The sequence below is a fragment of the Zootoca vivipara genome, chromosome 2 (genome assembly GCF_965207765.1).
Source record: "Zootoca vivipara chromosome 2, rZooViv2.hap1.1, whole genome shotgun sequence".
Lineage (NCBI taxonomy): Eukaryota > Metazoa > Chordata > Lepidosauria > Squamata > Lacertidae > Zootoca > Zootoca vivipara.
Window position 1 is genome coordinate 117499814 of NC_142584.1, and position 17864 is coordinate 117517677.

At 40.5% G+C, this 17864-nt stretch overlaps 1 protein-coding gene across 1 annotated transcript; it reads left to right on the forward strand.

Moving 5' to 3' along the window:
- Positions 1–395: 395 nt before the first annotated feature.
- Positions 396–9274, forward strand: LOC118077697 (vomeronasal type-2 receptor 26-like). Its single transcript, XM_088664020.1, has 5 exons — positions 396–644; positions 4842–5654; positions 6150–6377; positions 6960–7086; positions 8376–9274. Exons 1-5 carry the CDS (start codon positions 483–485, stop codon positions 9272–9274), a joined length of 2229 nt encoding a protein of 742 aa, XP_088520146.1. The 5' UTR covers positions 396–482.
- The last annotated feature ends 8590 nt before the right edge of the window (positions 9275–17864 follow it).

Sequence of the window (17864 nt, forward strand, 5' to 3'; positions counted from 1 at the left end):
TTGCCTGGCTTTCCCTCCGCCCGCCCCACAGCCAGCCAGCTAGAAGGGACGTCTCCCTTCTCCCTTGCTGGCTGTGGGGCGGAGGGAGGGAAAGCCAGCCAAACGCTTTGCGCGGCTCTGGTGCTTTCCCGCCATCCGCCCCACAGCTAGCCAGGGAGAAGGGAGACGGCACCGGGCGGGCAGTGGGGCAGGCTGGCCAGTGGCCCTGCTTCTAGGGGGGGCAATTGCCCCCTCCTGCCCCCCTGCCTACGCCCATGATTTCGTGATCCCCTCCCCCCCAATCACAGGTAAGGATGACACAATCTGGTCTCTGTGTGAAAAGAATGTCAAGGTGACACACACTTTTTTCCAGGGAAGGAGCCCTAGTCTACTGGCATATCCTGTCCTTCTTGTTTGCCATTCGGGAAGTCAATCAGAACCACAGGCTTTTCCCCAACCTCACCCTGGGCTATGACATCTATGACAACTTTTACGACGCCAGAATGACTTGTGGTGCCATGGTGGACCTGCTCTGCCCTGGGCAAGCAAACATCCCAAACTATTCCTGTGGACCATGGAATAAAGTATTGGCTGTTATTGAGGGGGCTGACTCTGACAAATCCAAAGATATTTCCACCATGTCAAGCATCTACAAAACCCCACAGGTATGAATGTCAGGAGGGAAGGAAAAATCCCGAATATTATTTGCAGTTTCTTTGGAGAGATGTGAAAATGTCATTCCTGCTTCTAAGGCAGAAGGGGAGTTTGCCTTCAACCCCCTCTTAACATAGATGAGTCAGGGGATTCTGGAGTCTGGGTCTGAGTGGCTTTCCATTTGTCATGTGGTTTTTAAGCATGGGTCCAAGCCATTTCTCCCTCACCCTACTCCTTTCCCAGGGAAAACCCTGTATTTTATGGTGATGGATCTTTGAGGAAATTGTCAAAACTAATGCAGAAGAATGGAGTAGGTAAAGAAAGCTAGTGCCATGTGAGATACAGATGAACAAATATGCAAAAGGAGACATTAAAGAAATGAGGCAAAATACAAAAAAGTGCATGACAAGGCAATGGAACTTCATTCATCTCTGAAACAAACGCTTTGAGCTTAGGCTAAGCAAACCTTAGATAAACCTCAAAATATTTTTTTAAAACAATTGTCAAGTAGCACCTTAGAGACCAACTAAGTTTGTACTTGGTATAAGCTTTTGAGTCCATGCACACTTCTTCAGATATTCTTCTTCTACCTGGACGCTCGGATAATTTCTATATAGAGTGGCTTCTTTCCGACACTAACTCTAATGTGTCAGTGAAGGTAGCCAAATTCTGTGCTAGAGTCATAAAAATTCTGTCTAATCTAACTAGCAGTGTCCAAATATCTTCAGAACATCTTCAGGACTAGCTAAAGAGGACCCAGTGTTATTAATCACTGTAGTCTACCTCCCTAAGTAGTAACACTCCTTTTAATCAGTTTTCTTTTAAACAATTGTTAAAACCTATATTTATTGCCTATTTTTAGATTATTACTGTTTTTCTTTTATTGTTTTATGTATTGCATATTTATGTGTGCTGGTCAAGAACCGCAATAAATCAATCAATCCATTCTTCTTCAGATATCCTACAGATACTTCAGAACTTAGATAAAACTGTAAAAGTAAGAGCAATTTACAGTAAAGTCAAGACTTGAGATTTACATTCCTAATCTGTCCTCCTTATTATTGACATATTTATATGCTACCTTTACTCATGAAAGATAATTAGGTTTATGAAAAATAACTGGAGCACTTAGCTTTAATGGTATAGAAGGGTCTCTCTATGCCCCCCTATAGCCCCCTCTCTATGGCTCCCTTTAATCAAAGGATAGAAGATATGGCAAGTCTTAGAATCATAGAATGATAGAATATTGAAAGAAACCCAAGGGTCATCTAGTCCAACCCCCTGCAATGCAGGAATCTCAGCTAATGCATCCATGACAGATGGCCATCCAACCTCTGCCTAAAAACCTCCGAGGAAGGAGAGTCAACAGCCTCTGAGAGAGACCATTCCACTGTCAAACAGCGCTTACAGTCAAAAGGTTTTTCCGTATGTCCTATTGGAATCTCCTTTCCTGCAACTTGAAGCCATCGGTTCGAGTCCTACCCTCCAGAGCAGGAGAAAACAAACATGTTCCCTCTTCCATGTGGCCCTTAAGATATTTAAATATAGCTACCATATCTACTCTCAGTCTTCTCTTTTCCAGGCTAAACATAGAGCCTTGATCATCCTAGTTGGACTCTTCTACCCACGTTCTAGCTTGCCAAAATGCTTCTTAAATTGTGGTGCCCAGAACTGGACACAGTATTCCAGGTGTGGTCTGACCAAGGCAGAATACGGTGGTACTATTATTTCCCTTGATCTGGACACTATACAACATGTGTTTGTGGACATGTATTATGATGTTTGGAAAGCATTCATGAATAATATAGCATGTTATAAACAATTGTATATATATTAGAACCATCATTTATATTGTTGTTGTCGTTTAGTTGTTTAGTCGTGTCCGACTCTTCGTGACCCCACGGACCATAGCACGCCAGGCACTCGGGTCTTCCACTGCCTCCCGCAGCTTGGTCACACTCATGTTCGTAGCTTCGAGAACACTGTCCAACTATCTCATCCTCTGTCGTCCCCTTCTCCTAGTGCCCTCAATCTTTCCCAACATCAGGGTCGTTTCCAAGGATTCTTCTCTTCTCATGAGGTGGCCAAAGTACTGGAGCCTCTGGTTCACGATCTGTCCTTCCAGTGAGCACTCAGGGCTGATTTCCTTAAGAATGGATAGGTTTGATCTTCTTGCAGTCCATGGGACTCTCAAGAGTCTCTTCCAGCACCATAATTCAAAAGCATCAATTCTTCGGCGATCAGCCTTCTTTATGGTCCAGCTCTCACTTCCATATATACATGGACAAAGACAACAGGCATCATTTATATACCACTGTATTAGATAAGTATGTATAGAATAATAGTTTCTCCCTTGTTTGTTTATGAACCTTTCTTTCCTTGTTTTTCTTGGTTCAACTGAAATATTTTCAATAAAAAATAGAATTTAAAAAGTAAGAAAAAAATCTTATCTTTTAAAAAGGTGGCTTCTCCCCATATGAACTGACTTTTATAATTTCCCCTTCCTTCTTTCGCAGCTAGTATGTGTGTTCTGCTTAGATTTATAAACAACAAACAAACAACCAATCATCTCTGAAGGTGAGGTTTTGAGGAGTACAGGGAGGAGAGCAATTCTTAAATGTCTTCACAAATTTTGGCACCCAGGAGTGGGAGCTTTGTTCTAAGTATTCCTGTCTGGCCCTACACCCTGAAATGATCTATTCTTATTATATGCTTTCAGTCTTAATCAGGACTCTAGCCACATAAGATTTCATTTCACATAAGCGGCATATCAGGAGGTTGGACTAGATGCCCCTTGTGGTCCCTTCCGATTTGACGATTCTGTGATTCGCTAGCATTGTATCTAGTGTTGATGAAATACAGGGATGCAGTATAAAAATGCAGAACCACACTTTTGTGGTTCTGTGGAAAGCATGTAAATATTCATATTCAAAGCACAGTAATCAGATCTTGATAGTGAATGGAGGAAGGATTTGTCTACCTCCACAGGAGCTCAATGCAGTGTCGTCTAGTGGATGAAATGAATTCTAATAAGTAAAAATGGAACATTTAAATAAGGCAAGAAAAAGTTATTATTTTGCATTGTGCCATTGTAAACCCAAAATGTCAAACTATATTTATTCTTCAAAGATTAGTAGTACACTTATTTATTAGTAGTACATTTATTTGGGATAAATCTTAAGAAAAGTGAGCTGATGGTATCAGGAGGAGGATTTCATCTTCCAGATATGAGTTTATGCCACAAGGCATATCTTTTATCACGTACAAGCAACAGGCAAGTTTCTTCTGCTACATATACCTCAGCAATCTAGTGTAGATACCTATTTAGACATCTGTAGGACAGATCCTGAAGCTGAGGCTCCAATACTTTGGCCACCTCATGAGAAGAGAAGATTCCCTGGTAAAGACCCTGATGTTGGGAAAGATGGAGGGCACAAGGAGAAGGGGACGGCAGAGGACGAGATGGTTGGACAGTGTTCTCGAAGCTACGAACATGAGTTTGACCAAACTGCGGGAGGCAGTGGAAGACAGGAGTGCCTGGCGTGCTCTGGTCCATGGGGTCACAAAGAGTCGGACATGACTAAACGACTAAACAACAACAACAACAAGGGTTTGTGGCAACTAATTTTATATAGAAGAACTGATGGCTATTATAGGTATAATGTGAGCTTAAAATGTTCATTGTAATTGTTTGAGAGCTTTTCCTTTAAAAAAAATGTTCTTTTTTACCTTAAATGTGACACTTTAACGAAAAATAATAATGATTAAGTAAAAAAATGCAATCAGGACATAACATAAAGCAAACACAGCACATTTCAAAGACTGTCACCTTTTCTTGAAAGAAAACAACTACATAAATATGGGGTGTTGTTAAGCTCCCTGGGGTAGAGCTCCTCAGCCCTCATGAAACTGTGTCTTCCTTCTGTTTCCCATATCAGAGAAATGGGATTTTGTTGGGGGTGAGAACAGCAATCTCTTCTGTTCCCTCATATTTTACCATTTTGAATACTCATTTAAACATCCTTAAAACATCAGTGACCTTCCCTTCTTCTCTTTCCATGGTGTATTTTGCATTCCATAAATCCCTGCATGTTTTGCATAAACTGAACCATTCAGTATTCCATTATTACATCCACCGAAACATATTTACACTGTTGAACTTATCTTAAAGCTGCAAGTGTTTTCAAATCTCTTCTGTTCTTTACTAGGTCAGTTATGGTTTTGTTTCTGATGCTCTTAATGATAAAACTCAGTTCCCGTTTGTCTACCGAATGGTCCCCAAAGAAGAGCATCAGTATCTGGGGATAGTCCAACTCCTCCTGCACTTCAACTGGACTTGGATTGGCCTCGTTGCTCCAGACACCGAGAACGGGGATAGATTCATGAGGACCTTGATGCCTCTGCTAACCAGGAACACAGTTTGTGCTGCCTTCTCAATTAGCATCCCAATACAGACTGTGAAAATACCATCGCTTTCTAAAATATCTTTCACGTGGAACAAAGTCAATGTATTAGTCTACTATGGAGAGATACGGTTCTTCTATAGTTCAATATTTCTTCTGCAAATTAAGATTGAAAGGCATATGAGACCCATTTTGGGGAAAGTCTGGATCACAACAGCTTTGTGGGACCTCATCCTGAACCTGTCTTATGATCTGCTTTCTCCCCTGAACATTCATGGGTTTTTCTCTTTCTTGACTCGTATTAAAAGAAGGCCAAACTATGACGACTATGAAACATTTCTCTATTCTATGTTTCGGTTTGCAGAGAAATCATATAATTGTTCATATTCAAAGCATGTGTTATCTGTGAAAGGAAGGAAAAGGTGCAGGGAAGTTGACACTCTGGAGTCCCTGCCTGACGAAATGATTGAGAAAACCCTGTCTCCGGATAACTACAGTATTTACAACCTTGTCCTTGCTCTGGCACGGGCCTTAAGGGCTGCGCTTTCCTCCACATCCAATCAGATGGTGGTGAAGGGTAAAAAGAGGCTGAAATATCAAAGGATACAGTCTTGGCAGGTATTCCTGTTTCCCTCTCAGATATATTTGCTGAACCGGAATCGGTGCTGTGAATTCCTTTCTCAGGTGAAATCAGGTTTGCCTCAACACTGACTTAGCTTTGACTCCATTTACTGTAGATTGTTACCCGCATCCTAATTTAGCTGCTGACAAGACAATCTGCCTCCACTTTACCACCTGATTCCTCAGCAAGGCTTCCTGCTATTACTAGCCAAGGAAGCTGATGTCAACACAAAACTTCTAGCTACCTTACTTTGACAAATAGGAAGCTTGTGCTTGCAGAATTATTCCAAGGGTGCAGAATGAAGTTTATGCATCTCATAGCTTTAAACTGTCCCAATAGGCTGAAGCAGACCGACTAGGTCACAGATCCATTGCCCAAACACACACACATACACAAAGTGTCAGTCTGTACAAAGTTCTTCAGAGATTAGGCCATGTTATCCAGATGGTTTTCTTCTTTTCTAAATGTACATGCTTTCTTTGCTGTTCTAGCTTCACCCTTTCCTAGGTGATTCCCAGTTTTACAATAATTCCATGGAAGGAGTGTATTTGGATGAGAATGGGCAGTTGACAGTCGAATCTGACATTGTGAACTGGGTGCCATTTCCCAACAAATCCTTTGGTGCAGTGAAATTTGGGAGCATAAGCAGACAGGGATCCTCAGGCACAAAATTCACCATTGACCAAGAGGCTCTTGCGTGGTCCAGGATGTTCAACCAGGTTTGGAAAACTCATTCATTGCATTGTTTTCCCTTTTAGAGGTATGTTAACCTCTGACACAGCTGCTCCGAATACCTTTCTGTTTCAACTAGTTTGTTTCTCTGGATTTTTGATATTTTTAAATGATTACAATGATTGCAGATTTGTACTGTGTTTACTAGACCTTTGTAATAATGGCAGGCAGCTCCATCTCCTAAACCCAAGGCCAATACAGTCTCCATGTAATTCTCTCTTCTTGATTATCTATTTCTGCCCCAACTGTGTCCCAAGGAATTTGTCCCATGGGTCAAAAAAAGCATCAAACACCACAAGGGTTCCCGTTTCATGGCGGTTGGACCACAGCTCTGTCAGATCTGGCTTCACAGAGCTTCCGGGGAAGGTGGAGGGGAAGTGGGAGGGAAGTCAATTAAGATTTATGTTTGAAATTGTTAAATGTGAATTATTATTATTTTGAAAATTAATAAAATGTTATCAAAAATAAAAAAAGCATCAAACACCAAAGCCGTGTCTATTCCACATAGACTGAGACTGTACACTGGCGGAGAAATTACTTTCATTGATGCCTTCTGTCTTTTTGGTCAGACCCTTCCTCATGCCAGGTGTACCAAAAGCTGTCGCCCTGGATATGCCAAGAAGGTTCAGAAAGGGAAACCCATTTGCTGCCACGCTTGTGCTCCATGTGCGGAAGGGATGATCTCCACTCAGGAAGGTAGGAGACTTCAGAGGAAGATGCCACAAAAACAATGAAATATGTCCTTTGTTGATGAGTATTCAGGTATAATCTTCTGGTTGAATTTAATAAAGGTTCAATAGTAATGTACATAAGCTTAATAAAGCTTTCCAGGTACTACTGAGACAGCCTTGAGTATGTAAGAATTAGGCAGTGTTGCTGCATCTGCTAGGCTCCCTTGAATCAGTACCGGGGGGCAAAGTAGCTAGGATGTTTGGTTTGTACTGGGAAGACCGGAGTTCCAGTCCATGGTCGTCCAAAGAATTTTTTAAATGTAAATTACACCCATCTGAGAATACCTGGTATTGGGGTGAGATCAGATATAGCTGCAATTAACAACTTGGAGCTTCTAGAACAGGGGTCAGCAAACTTTTTCAGCAGGGGGCCGGTCCACTGTCCCTCAGACCTTGTGGGGGGGGCAGACTATATTTTGAAAAAAACCTATGAATGAATTCCTATGCCCCACAAATAACCCAGACAGGGGCGTACCCAGGATCAAACCAGGGGGGGCAAGCCATGGTCGTTCAGGTTGTGACATTTCAGAACGGAAAAGGTGAATGAAACAAAAAATTTAAGAAAATTATATATAGTCTAAGAGAGGCTAGAAATCAAAGCAAGGTGGGGGGGGACTTCGACTGCTCAGGACAGGCTAGCAGTTAAAGTCTGAAAGGATTAAGATCGGATTTAAAGATAAGGAGTGAATGAGAGGGTGGGGGGAAAGAAGCGAGGAGGAGTGCGTGCCTTGTTGCAGGGGGAAAAATATTAGCCTCCTCGTTTCATCACTTTATAACCATTTTTTTAAAAAATTGCTTCGGGGGGGGGGCTCGCTGGGTACGCCCATGAACCCAGAGATGCATTTTAAATAAAGGGACACATTCTACTCATGTAAGAACAGCAGGCAGGCCCCACAAATAACCCGGAGATGCATTTTAAATAAAAGAACACATTGTTCTCATGTAAAAACATACCGATTCCCGGACCGTCTGCGGGTCGAATTTAGAAGGCGATTGGGCCGCATCCGGCACCCGGGCCTTAGTTTGGGGACTCTGTTCTAGAACACTCCAAGCTCTTCCTTGGGACGTGAATAAGGGGGTATCTGCACTTGGGACATACACAGAAAGGACCAACTCTGTGTTGATTAGCAGACACTGCAAGTCCCATCACTGTTTCCATTTGTAGGGGATAGTTGGATTCAAAATTGACCCCCCCCCTTTTTTTTTTTACAAGTCTGCAGGAATATGTTCATGCAGATGCTCTTCTTTTTCCAGATGCAGATCACTGCACCAAATGTCCAGAAGATCAACACCCTAACAAGGACAGAGATCAATGCATCCCCAAAATTATCACCTTCCTGTCCTATGATGAATATCTGGGGACCCTCTTGGCTTCCACTGTCCTGTTTTTGTCCTTAATCACAGGCCTTGTTTTAGGAATATTCATTAAATATCTTGACACTCCCATAGTCAAAGCCAACAACAGGGACCTTTCCTACATCCTCCTGGTCTCTCTCCTCCTTTCCTTTTTGTCCTCCTTTCTGTTTATAGGCCGGCCAAAGAAAGTGACCTGCCTTCTCAGGCAGACGGCCTTTGGGATCATCTTCTCAGTTGCTGTCTCTTCTTTGTTGGCAAAAACTATTACCGTTGTGCTGGCCTTCCTGGCCACTAAGCCAGGAAACCGGGTGAGGAGATGGCTGGGAAAGAGTCTGGCTAATTCCATTGTCATTTCCTGTTCCGGTATCCAAATTCTCATCTGTGTCATCTGGCTGGGTACCTCTCCTCCATTCCCAGACTCTGACATACACTCCCAGGCTGGAGAGATCATCCTGCAATGTAACGAAGGGTCTGTTGACATGTTTTACACAGTCCTTGGCTACATGGGCTTCCTGGCTGCCATCTGCTTCATGGTGGCTTTCCTAGCCAGGAAGCTGCCTGGGTCCTTCAATGAAGCCAAGCTGATCACCTTCAGCATGCTGGTCTTCTGCAGTGTGTGGGTGTCCTTTGTTCCCACCTACCTGAGCACAAAGGGGAAGAACATGGTAGCTGTGCAGATCTTCTCTATGTTGGCCTCCAGTGCTGGGCTTCTGGGCTGCATCTTCCTTCCCAAGTGCTACATTATTGTACTCAGGCCTAGTTTGAACGCAAAGGAGCACCTGACTACAAAGACTTAATATGGCACCTGATTCCTAAAATATGTTTTTTTGTTTTTGCAATTGATAGCCAGCAAGGTACCGGTAGCAATAAAGCGAGGACACATGAGATGGGGATGTAGATCCTTAGAAGCTATTCTGTTGGAAATCAGAACACAAAATTATCATTTGAATCATATTCCACCCTTACCACTGTTCATTTTTCTCCTGCTAAACCTTATTTATGAATTCTTTTCTGAAGACTGCTGGTATATTTTTCCTACATAATAAGAATTCATTATCATAATTCAATAATAATGAATGCTGTTCATTAAGAAAATAAGAATTCCTTAGTTTTACAAATAAATTGCTTATGCATTGTTTTTCAAAATGAAAAGAAACATATTCCAGTAGCATCTCTTTATTTCCTGCTGTGACTCAAGAGAGTCACCTTGAATTTTGGTGCCATGGGTGTTCTTTACATGGTACAAGGTGCCAAACATTTTTAAAGCAGATGACACACAACAGGCATGAGTCATGTCCAAAATATACTGGGTAATTTCAAAATATGCAAGGATATATTGGCAAGTTATTAAAATAGATTTGCACCTTTCAAATCAGTTTGTCTCATACTTATTTTGCTTTGCACATTCATATAGCAGTTGATGCACAATTGGTGCATGATTCATGTCCTCAAATATTCTGGAAAATTTTACACAAATTAGTTCTCTTTTTCCCTCCTGTTAAAAGTATAAAAACTACGCAAGGCACTCTCTGTTTAAAGTTTAAAGAACATTAAGTTTTAACCTAGGTGGAATCTACACACATATAAAAACCATTCTGAAAATGCCTTTTTAAAAGTGTTTTTAAAAAAATGCATTGAATTTTCCATCAGTGTCACATTGTATATTGCACTTAAAACACACTTAAAACATTTTCTTTGCAGCTGTATAGCTGACTCCCTAGTGTATTTGTAGTTGCAGATTAAATTTACTTTTTTTCATAAAGATTTTTATTGGTTTTCACATAAACACACAAATTAACAAATATAAAACAAACACACACACACACACACAAAATCTCTTGCATCTTATACTCTTCTGTCTTAATATAATTCGCTCCACCGAGCTAAGACTTCCCTCCCTCCCATCCTTATTCAAAGTCAATTTGTAGGATTTATTTTAGTCCTGCAAGTGTCCTTAAACTTCTACAGTTCCTCTCCATATATTCAACGAATTTACTCCATTCTTTTTGGAACCTTGTTTCCCCCTGGTATCGGATCCCGTGGGTCAACTTAGCTACTTCTGCATAGTCCATCATCTTCGTCCTCCACTCCTCAACTGACGGTAAGTCCTGTAATTTCCATTTTTGGGCCAATAAAGTTCTTGCCGTGGTTGTAGCATACATAAACAATCTCTGATCTTTAGCAATTTCCCCTCCCATTATACCCAATAAAAAAGCTTCAGGTTTTTTGGGAAATGTGTATCTAAACATCTTTTTCAATTCATTATATATCATTTCCCAATATCTTTTCACCTTCTCACATGCCCACCACATATGAAAAAATTCACCATCTTTCTCTTGACATTTCCAGCACTTTTTGCTACTTGTTCTACCCTGTTTCTCTGAAAATAAGACGTAGCCATAAAATAAGACGTAGCAGGATTTTTAAGCATTCAAGGAATATAAGCCATACCCCAAAAATATGACATAGTGATAGGCGCAGCAGCAACACCAGCCGCAGCAGCAGGAGGAGGAAAAAATAAGACATCCCCTGAAAATAAGCCATAGTGTGTTTTTTGGAGGAGAAATAAATATAAGACAGTGTCTTATTTTCGGAGAAACACGGTATACATTTTTGCCAATTTAACTGGTGTTAAATACCATCTAATTGCAGATTAAATTTACAATGCAGGTTGGTGACACGTTGCTAAAACATCTTACATTGATTAAACTGTTACAGAGTAACTGATACTCTGAGGCACCTAAGATGGCAGAGGAGGGGGGAGGACAAGGACCCCAAGGGCCAGCTGCACCAAAGGCTTTGATCTCATGATGCTCAAGTCTGCATACACGACTCAGGCTGCACTTGGCATGTAGCCAGAGATAAGAATCTCTTTGTTCATCTTGAGAAACAAGAAGGAGCAATTCATCAGGCGGATGGAACTGTTATCAAAAGTTTGGCTCAGGGAACTGTATCTTTAAATAGCCTTAATGCTACAATTAAGATTACCATCTATGCTCCTCATATGCAGGATAATCTTTTGAGTGTTTCTCAACTTGCTTTTCAAGGTTTTAAAGTGGTGTTTACTAAATACCTGGGAGTAAATATGACTGGTAAAAATATAGATTTGTTTAAAAATAATTATGAAAAACTGTGGAATGAAATTAAAAGAGATCTAGATATGTGGACCAATTTGAAATTATCTTTGTTAGGCCGAATTTCAGTGATAAAAATCAATGTATTGCCAAAAACGTTGTTTTTGTTTCAAGCGTTACCTATTGTGGAAAAGCAAGGATGGTTTAAATAATGGCAAAAAGCATTATCAAGGTTTATCTGGCAGGGGAAGAAACCCAGAATTAAATACAAGTTATTAACAGATACGAAAGAAAGGGGAGGCTTCTCATTGCCAGATCTAAAGTTATATTTTGAAGCTGCAGCATTTTGCTGGATGAAAGAATGGTTTCTGCTTGATAATACTGATGTTTTAGATTTAGAAGGTTTTGACAATGCATTTGGTTGCCATGCATATTTGTGGTATGACAAGATCAAGATCCATAAAGGTTTTTAATGTCATATTATAAGAAAATCATTGTACAATGTATGGGATAGATATAAAGATCTCTTAGAAAGAAAAACACCCAGGTGGATTTCACCTTTAGAGGCAAAAGTAAATAAAGAGTTGAATATGGAGACCAGGTGGCTGACGTATAAGGAATTACTGGTAGAAGAGCATGAGCAATTTAAGTTAAAAACATATGATCAGTTGAAAAGTTATTTGAATGATTGGTTGCAGTATTATCAAATAAATGAAATGTATAAGTTGGATTAAAAAAAATTGGTTTTCAAATTGAAAAGTCAAAATTGGAAACAGAATTGTTAGAGCCTAAAATTAAGAATCTCTCAAGGATGTATAATTTGTTGTTGGAGTGGCACACTAAAGATGAACAGACAAAATCAGTTATGACTGAGTGGGCAAAAGATGTAGGACATAATATAATGATAGAAGATTGGGAAAGGTTATGGAAGAAGAATATGAAGTTTACTGGATGTAATGTGTTGAAAGAGAATATGATGAAGATGATGTATAGATGGTACCGTACACCAATAAAACTGGCAAAGATGTACCATAAACAAGATAATAAATGTTGGAAATGTAAGAAAGTGGAAGGAACCTTTTACCATATGTGGTGGACATGCCCCCAAGTGAATAGCTTCTGGGATAAGATTTATAATGAGTTGAAAAAAGTGTTTAAAAACACGTTTATTAAGAACCCAGAAGCTTTTCTTTTTTAAAAAAAATATTATTAAGGATTTTCAACTTATGCATTTTCCATATCATCATAACATGCAATATCCTGAATACAAAAAAGACAAAATTTAAAAGGGCACAAAAAGGGGGGGGAGAGAAAAGAAAAATATGAAAAACAGCAAAAAAAGAGAAATTTTTTAAATCTCATCTAATATTACTTAACATAACTTCGACCTCCCCAATCCACCCTTCCCGAGTCTGTTTTAAGCCCAACTTCAACAGTTTTCTTATTTAACAAATTATTCCTATATCATAGTCTAATTTATTACATAATTGATTATATTCACATTCTATAAAATATCCTTCAAAAATACTTAATCAAATATCTAAACTAAACCCCTTAGCCCAGTGGTTCCCAACAGGTGGTCCAGGGACCCCCAGGGGTCCGCGAGCTATGCCAGAGGGGTCCGCAAGATGCTATTAGAATAAAAAATATATTAAATATATTTCGTATGATAACAGATTTTTTATTTTGGCCGCTTCCTGCATGAGCAGAGTCTAGCGCAAAACTAGAATTAGATAGAGGCAGTAGTTCTGCTGTATGCCGTTAGGTGGCGCTTTACAAACACTCCCCAAGATGCTTTGCGCGTGTCGGCTTCATTTGTGCGCTACTGCGCAGGTACCCTGTCTTCTCCATTCCCCTCCCTCCTCCCTGGCGCGCGCTGCCTCTTTGCAAAACAGTAGTGTTTGTAAACAAAGCGTTGTTTTTCGCGGAAGCTACAGTTCGCGTAGTTAAAAATAGACCATTGGTTAAAAAGTGGTTCATTAAAACGACAAAGGCCTACAGATGAAGAGGAAGAACTGTAAAAAACGTATAAATATAAAATATAAAAAGACTCTTAATTTGGCTCTCACTTTTTAATTTTAGGATTAGGAATTAATGGGGGTCCTTGTCACAATAGCGGCTCGATGAGGGGTCCTCGAGAAAATTTTGTTGGGAACCCCTGCCTTAGCCTATAATTTCCCTAAAAAATATTCCCAATTAATTACTTAAAAAGTATTTTTTTAAAAAAATCCCAATTAATTTATTAAACACCCCCCTCCTTCCCCTGATAGGCAATTCCCTGCAACCCTCGACCAGTTCCTTATAACAATCCAATTTCAAACCATTTAGACCATCCCCTGTTAAAAAATTCATTATATTTTTCACCCCACTCCATCTCTTGCCCACTCCATACCCCCTCCCTCTCTCCATTTCTCCTTCTGTTGTTCCAATCTCTTTCTCCAATTCTCTTCCCCCACTATATTCTCTCCCCCCCCCCCAAAGCCACAACTTGATCAAGTTTACAGTCTTTGCCTGGTTGACCTTGACCAGAGTCTGGGCTCCCCCTCCCACTGAGAGTCCAGCATTCTGGGTCTTTTCTTGGACTAGTGCCTTCTGAGTAAAATCCATGTCCTTTGCAACGTCTCTCACAAATTGCTCAGGTTCCTCCATTTTCGGCTCTTCTTGGTTCTCCTCCTGTAAATCCAAGATATCCTTTGGGGGAAACAATTGTATCACTTATTTAAGACTTTGTGTCTGTCTCATGTATTCCTGCACGTCCTCTCCCAGTTCTTGAACTAATTGTAACAAAAGTTGCATTCTGTCTTTGTCCAGCTGGAGGCTCATTATTTTGGCTATCCAATTCCTTTGTGTTCTCAAGTTACAATGGAGGGCGCGTGCTATTTTTCCAAAGATCGTGTACTGTTCCTTCCCAAATTAACTTCAGTCCTTTTATTTAATTCTTGTCCTTTATTTATCTATGAAATCCAACTTCCCTTCTCCTTGTTTAAATCGCTCACCTCACAAAGTCCTGTTATTTCTGCACCCGATTTAGCAGGTCAAGAGTTCTTTTTGATAAATAACTTCCTAGCTGATGAGATCACAATGGCAGCTGGTCTTTGTTCCCAGGGTCTCACCCCCAGGTTTAGAAGGGCTCGTTCCAAAACTCCAGAATTTTTGCAGAGATCCACAAAATCCAATCTCCTTCCCTCGGCTCTGCACCACCGGGAAGGGATCCAACTTATTTTTTTAGCGGATTTTCCAGTCCGTTTCCAGCATTGCAGCTGCGGGTCTGGTAACTGTTTATTTATCTCGGTGAGGGGGGGAACGACCTCCGTTTCTCTTTTAGATTCCCCTCCCCGGACCAAATCTTCTCCACTTATTAATCCAAAAAGAATTTACTTACAAGTCCAGTCTTCATTAAATTTAGAGGTATCTGGTGCTCAAATTGACGTCGGCATGGAGCTTTGCGTCCCAGAGGTAGCAGACTACCCAAGGCTCCATCCCGCTCAGCCGGCTCTCAGCGCACCTCAAAAGGCGGATTCCGGGCAGCGAAACGGGACTCACGGGGCTCAGCTGGGTTCCCACGTCCCCGGAAAGCACAATCCAGGAGTTCTCCAGGGGGGGTCGTGGTGCCCTCGCGACTCTCCCCCTCCTCTGGGTCGCTAGGGATTTCGGAGACCGAAAATCCCCCGCCGATCGCAAATGGCGCCAGAGCGGAAGTCCAAGAACCCAGAAGCTTTTCTACTTGGTATTACTAGAAAGGAATTGCCTAAGAAAGATACTACCTTTTTTCTGTATGCCACAACAGCAGCTAGAATTGTATTAGCAAGGAATTGGAAATCTGAAGACATACCTACGTTGGTGATTGGCAGATGAAGTTGATAGAATTTATGGAATTGTCTGAACTGACTGGGAGACTATGGGACTGGGGAGAAGAATCAGTGGAAGAAGATTGGAAGAAATTTAAAGTTTATTTAGAAAAGAATTATAAGATTAGAAATATTCAATAAAGGATTTGGAAGTGTATAAGGTGGTTGCAGAAGTTAGCTAGTTCAATGTAATATGTGTTTAGAATTCGATATATGTTGGGATGTTATCATATTCTTAAGACTAAAATTATATTGTGAGTTTTTGGAAATAATTGAGTGAAAAGGGATTAAGAGTAATATTTAGATCTGATAACCAAGAAATAGAATGTTTTTTGGAAGCTATACGCCGGCTCCCTCGGCCAATAATGCGAGATGAGCGCGCAACCCCAGAGTCGGTCACGACTGGACCTAATGGTCAGGGGTCCCTAAGTAAGTGATATTTTAGAAACGTAGAAGGAATGGAATGGGGCAAGTCGACATAGATATGGAATATAAGATTGGGTGATGTTTTTATGTTTTCGGGTTTTTTGTTTTATTTTTTTCGATGCTTTTAATGATATTTTGGATGTTTTTTGTGAAATGCATATGAGATGTTTGTTGTATGCTATATTTTGTTACTATAAAAATTAATAAATATATATTTTAAAAAAATAAAGTGGTGTTCACTAGATCTTGATGTGAAATTCTTCGAGATGACAAACTCATTCTGTTTGCCAAATGTGTTAATGGTTTATATCTATTGCTTTTTGTTACAGATATGGCTGCTGAAGCAACTGACAAGACATGTTGTAACATTTCTGTAGCTACAGTAATAATGAGAAACTGCATGACCAATGTACAGTACATGCGTATCACCACCTATTTGGCCATTTGCATTTCCAGGCAGTAGCCAAGATGCCAAGCATGGTTGAGGGCATGAAGGTGCAGAAATGTCCTTACCATATGATATGTGTTTCATGTGCAGAGAACAAAATTAAGCAAGCTCCCAAAGGTGTAAAATCTGGGAGAGAAATTAAGAAACCTTTTGAAATTGTACATGCTGATTTAGTTGGTCCTCTAGCACTCTCTAGAGGCTACTCGCGTTTCTTTATGGTACTAGTAGATTCCTATTCCAGGTATGTTTGGGTCTATGTACTGCAAAAGAAATCCGAAGCTTTTTCTAGGTTTCAACAATTTTGTGCATGGCTTAGGAATGTACACGATGAGCACGTACACTGTTTGTTTACTGATGGGGTGGAGAATTTTGTTCAGAGCAGTTTGAGAATTTCCTTACTGAACAGGGCATAGAGCACATGACTGCCACACCCAGGGCAGAATGGTTTGTGTGAAAGAGTGAACCAAACCTTGTAGCAAGGTAATCATAGAATCATAGAGTTGGAAGAGACCACGAATTCCATTGCCAAACAGCTCTTACTGTCAGGAAGTTCTTCCTAATGTTTAGGTGGAATCTTCTTTCTTGTAGTTTGAATCCATTGCTCCGTATCCGCTTACCCAGCTCCCTAAGCCGTTCCTCATAAGGCATTGTTTCCAGGCCTTTGACCATTTTGGTTGCCCTCTTCTGGACACGTTCCAGCTTGTCAGTATCCTTCTTGAACTGTGGTGCCCAGAACTGGACACAGTACTCCAGGTGAGGTCTGACCAGAGCAGAATACAGTGGTACTATTACTTCCCTTGATCTAGATGCTATACTCCTATTGATGCAGCCAAGAATTGCATTGGCTTTTTTAGCTGCTGCATCACACTGTTGACTCATGTCAAGTTTGTGGTCTACCAAGACTCCTAGATCCTTTTCACATGTACCACTCTCAAGCCAGGTGTCTCCCATCCTGTATTTGTGCCTTTCATTTTTTATTTTTTATTGCCCAAGTGTAGTACTTTACATTTCTCCTTGTTAAAATTTATCTTGTTTGCTTTGGCCCAGTTCTCTAATCTGTTAAGGTCATTTTGAAGTGTGAGCCTGTCCTCTGGGGTATTAGCCACCCATCCCAATTTGGTGTCATCTGCAACTCTGTTGCATGATTCTGGCCTACCCAATCCCTTTTGGGGTGAAGCCCTAAGCTGTTTTTCTTATGTGTACAATCGCAGATACCAGTCAGCCATTGGTTGCACCCCTTTTGAAATACTTTACAAGAAAAAAACATATGTGAGACATTTAAAAAAATTCGGTTCAGAGGTATGGGTGCACACTCTGCAGAACAAGTTAAGTAAATGTGGTCAACATGGCATTTTTCTAGGCTATGTGTTAATGACAGTAGAAATTGGAGTTCCTGTTTGTATGCATGAAGGCAAACATACTTGGCACACTCTGACCATTAAAACATTGCTGATGAAGAATTGGCGAAACAGGGCCTTGTCCTGGGATTTTTTCACTGGCATTTATTTTTATTTGCCTCACTATCATATTGGAATTGATTCCTATTTGAATTCATCTTATCATTACATAAATAAAACCTTTTGAAAACTTA

Coding starts and splice junctions, on each gene's coding strand:
- LOC118077697 (XM_088664020.1), top strand. CDS start 483: ATGACTTGTGGTGCCATGGTGGACCTGCTCTGCCCTGGGCAAGCAAAC. Junction 5,655..6,149: donor AAAGGATACAGTCTTGGCAG/GTATTCCTGTTT, acceptor TTGCTGTTCTAG/CTTCACCCTTTCCTAGGTGA. Junction 7,087..8,375: donor GATGATCTCCACTCAGGAAG/GTAGGAGACTTC, acceptor TTCTTTTTCCAG/ATGCAGATCACTGCACCAAA.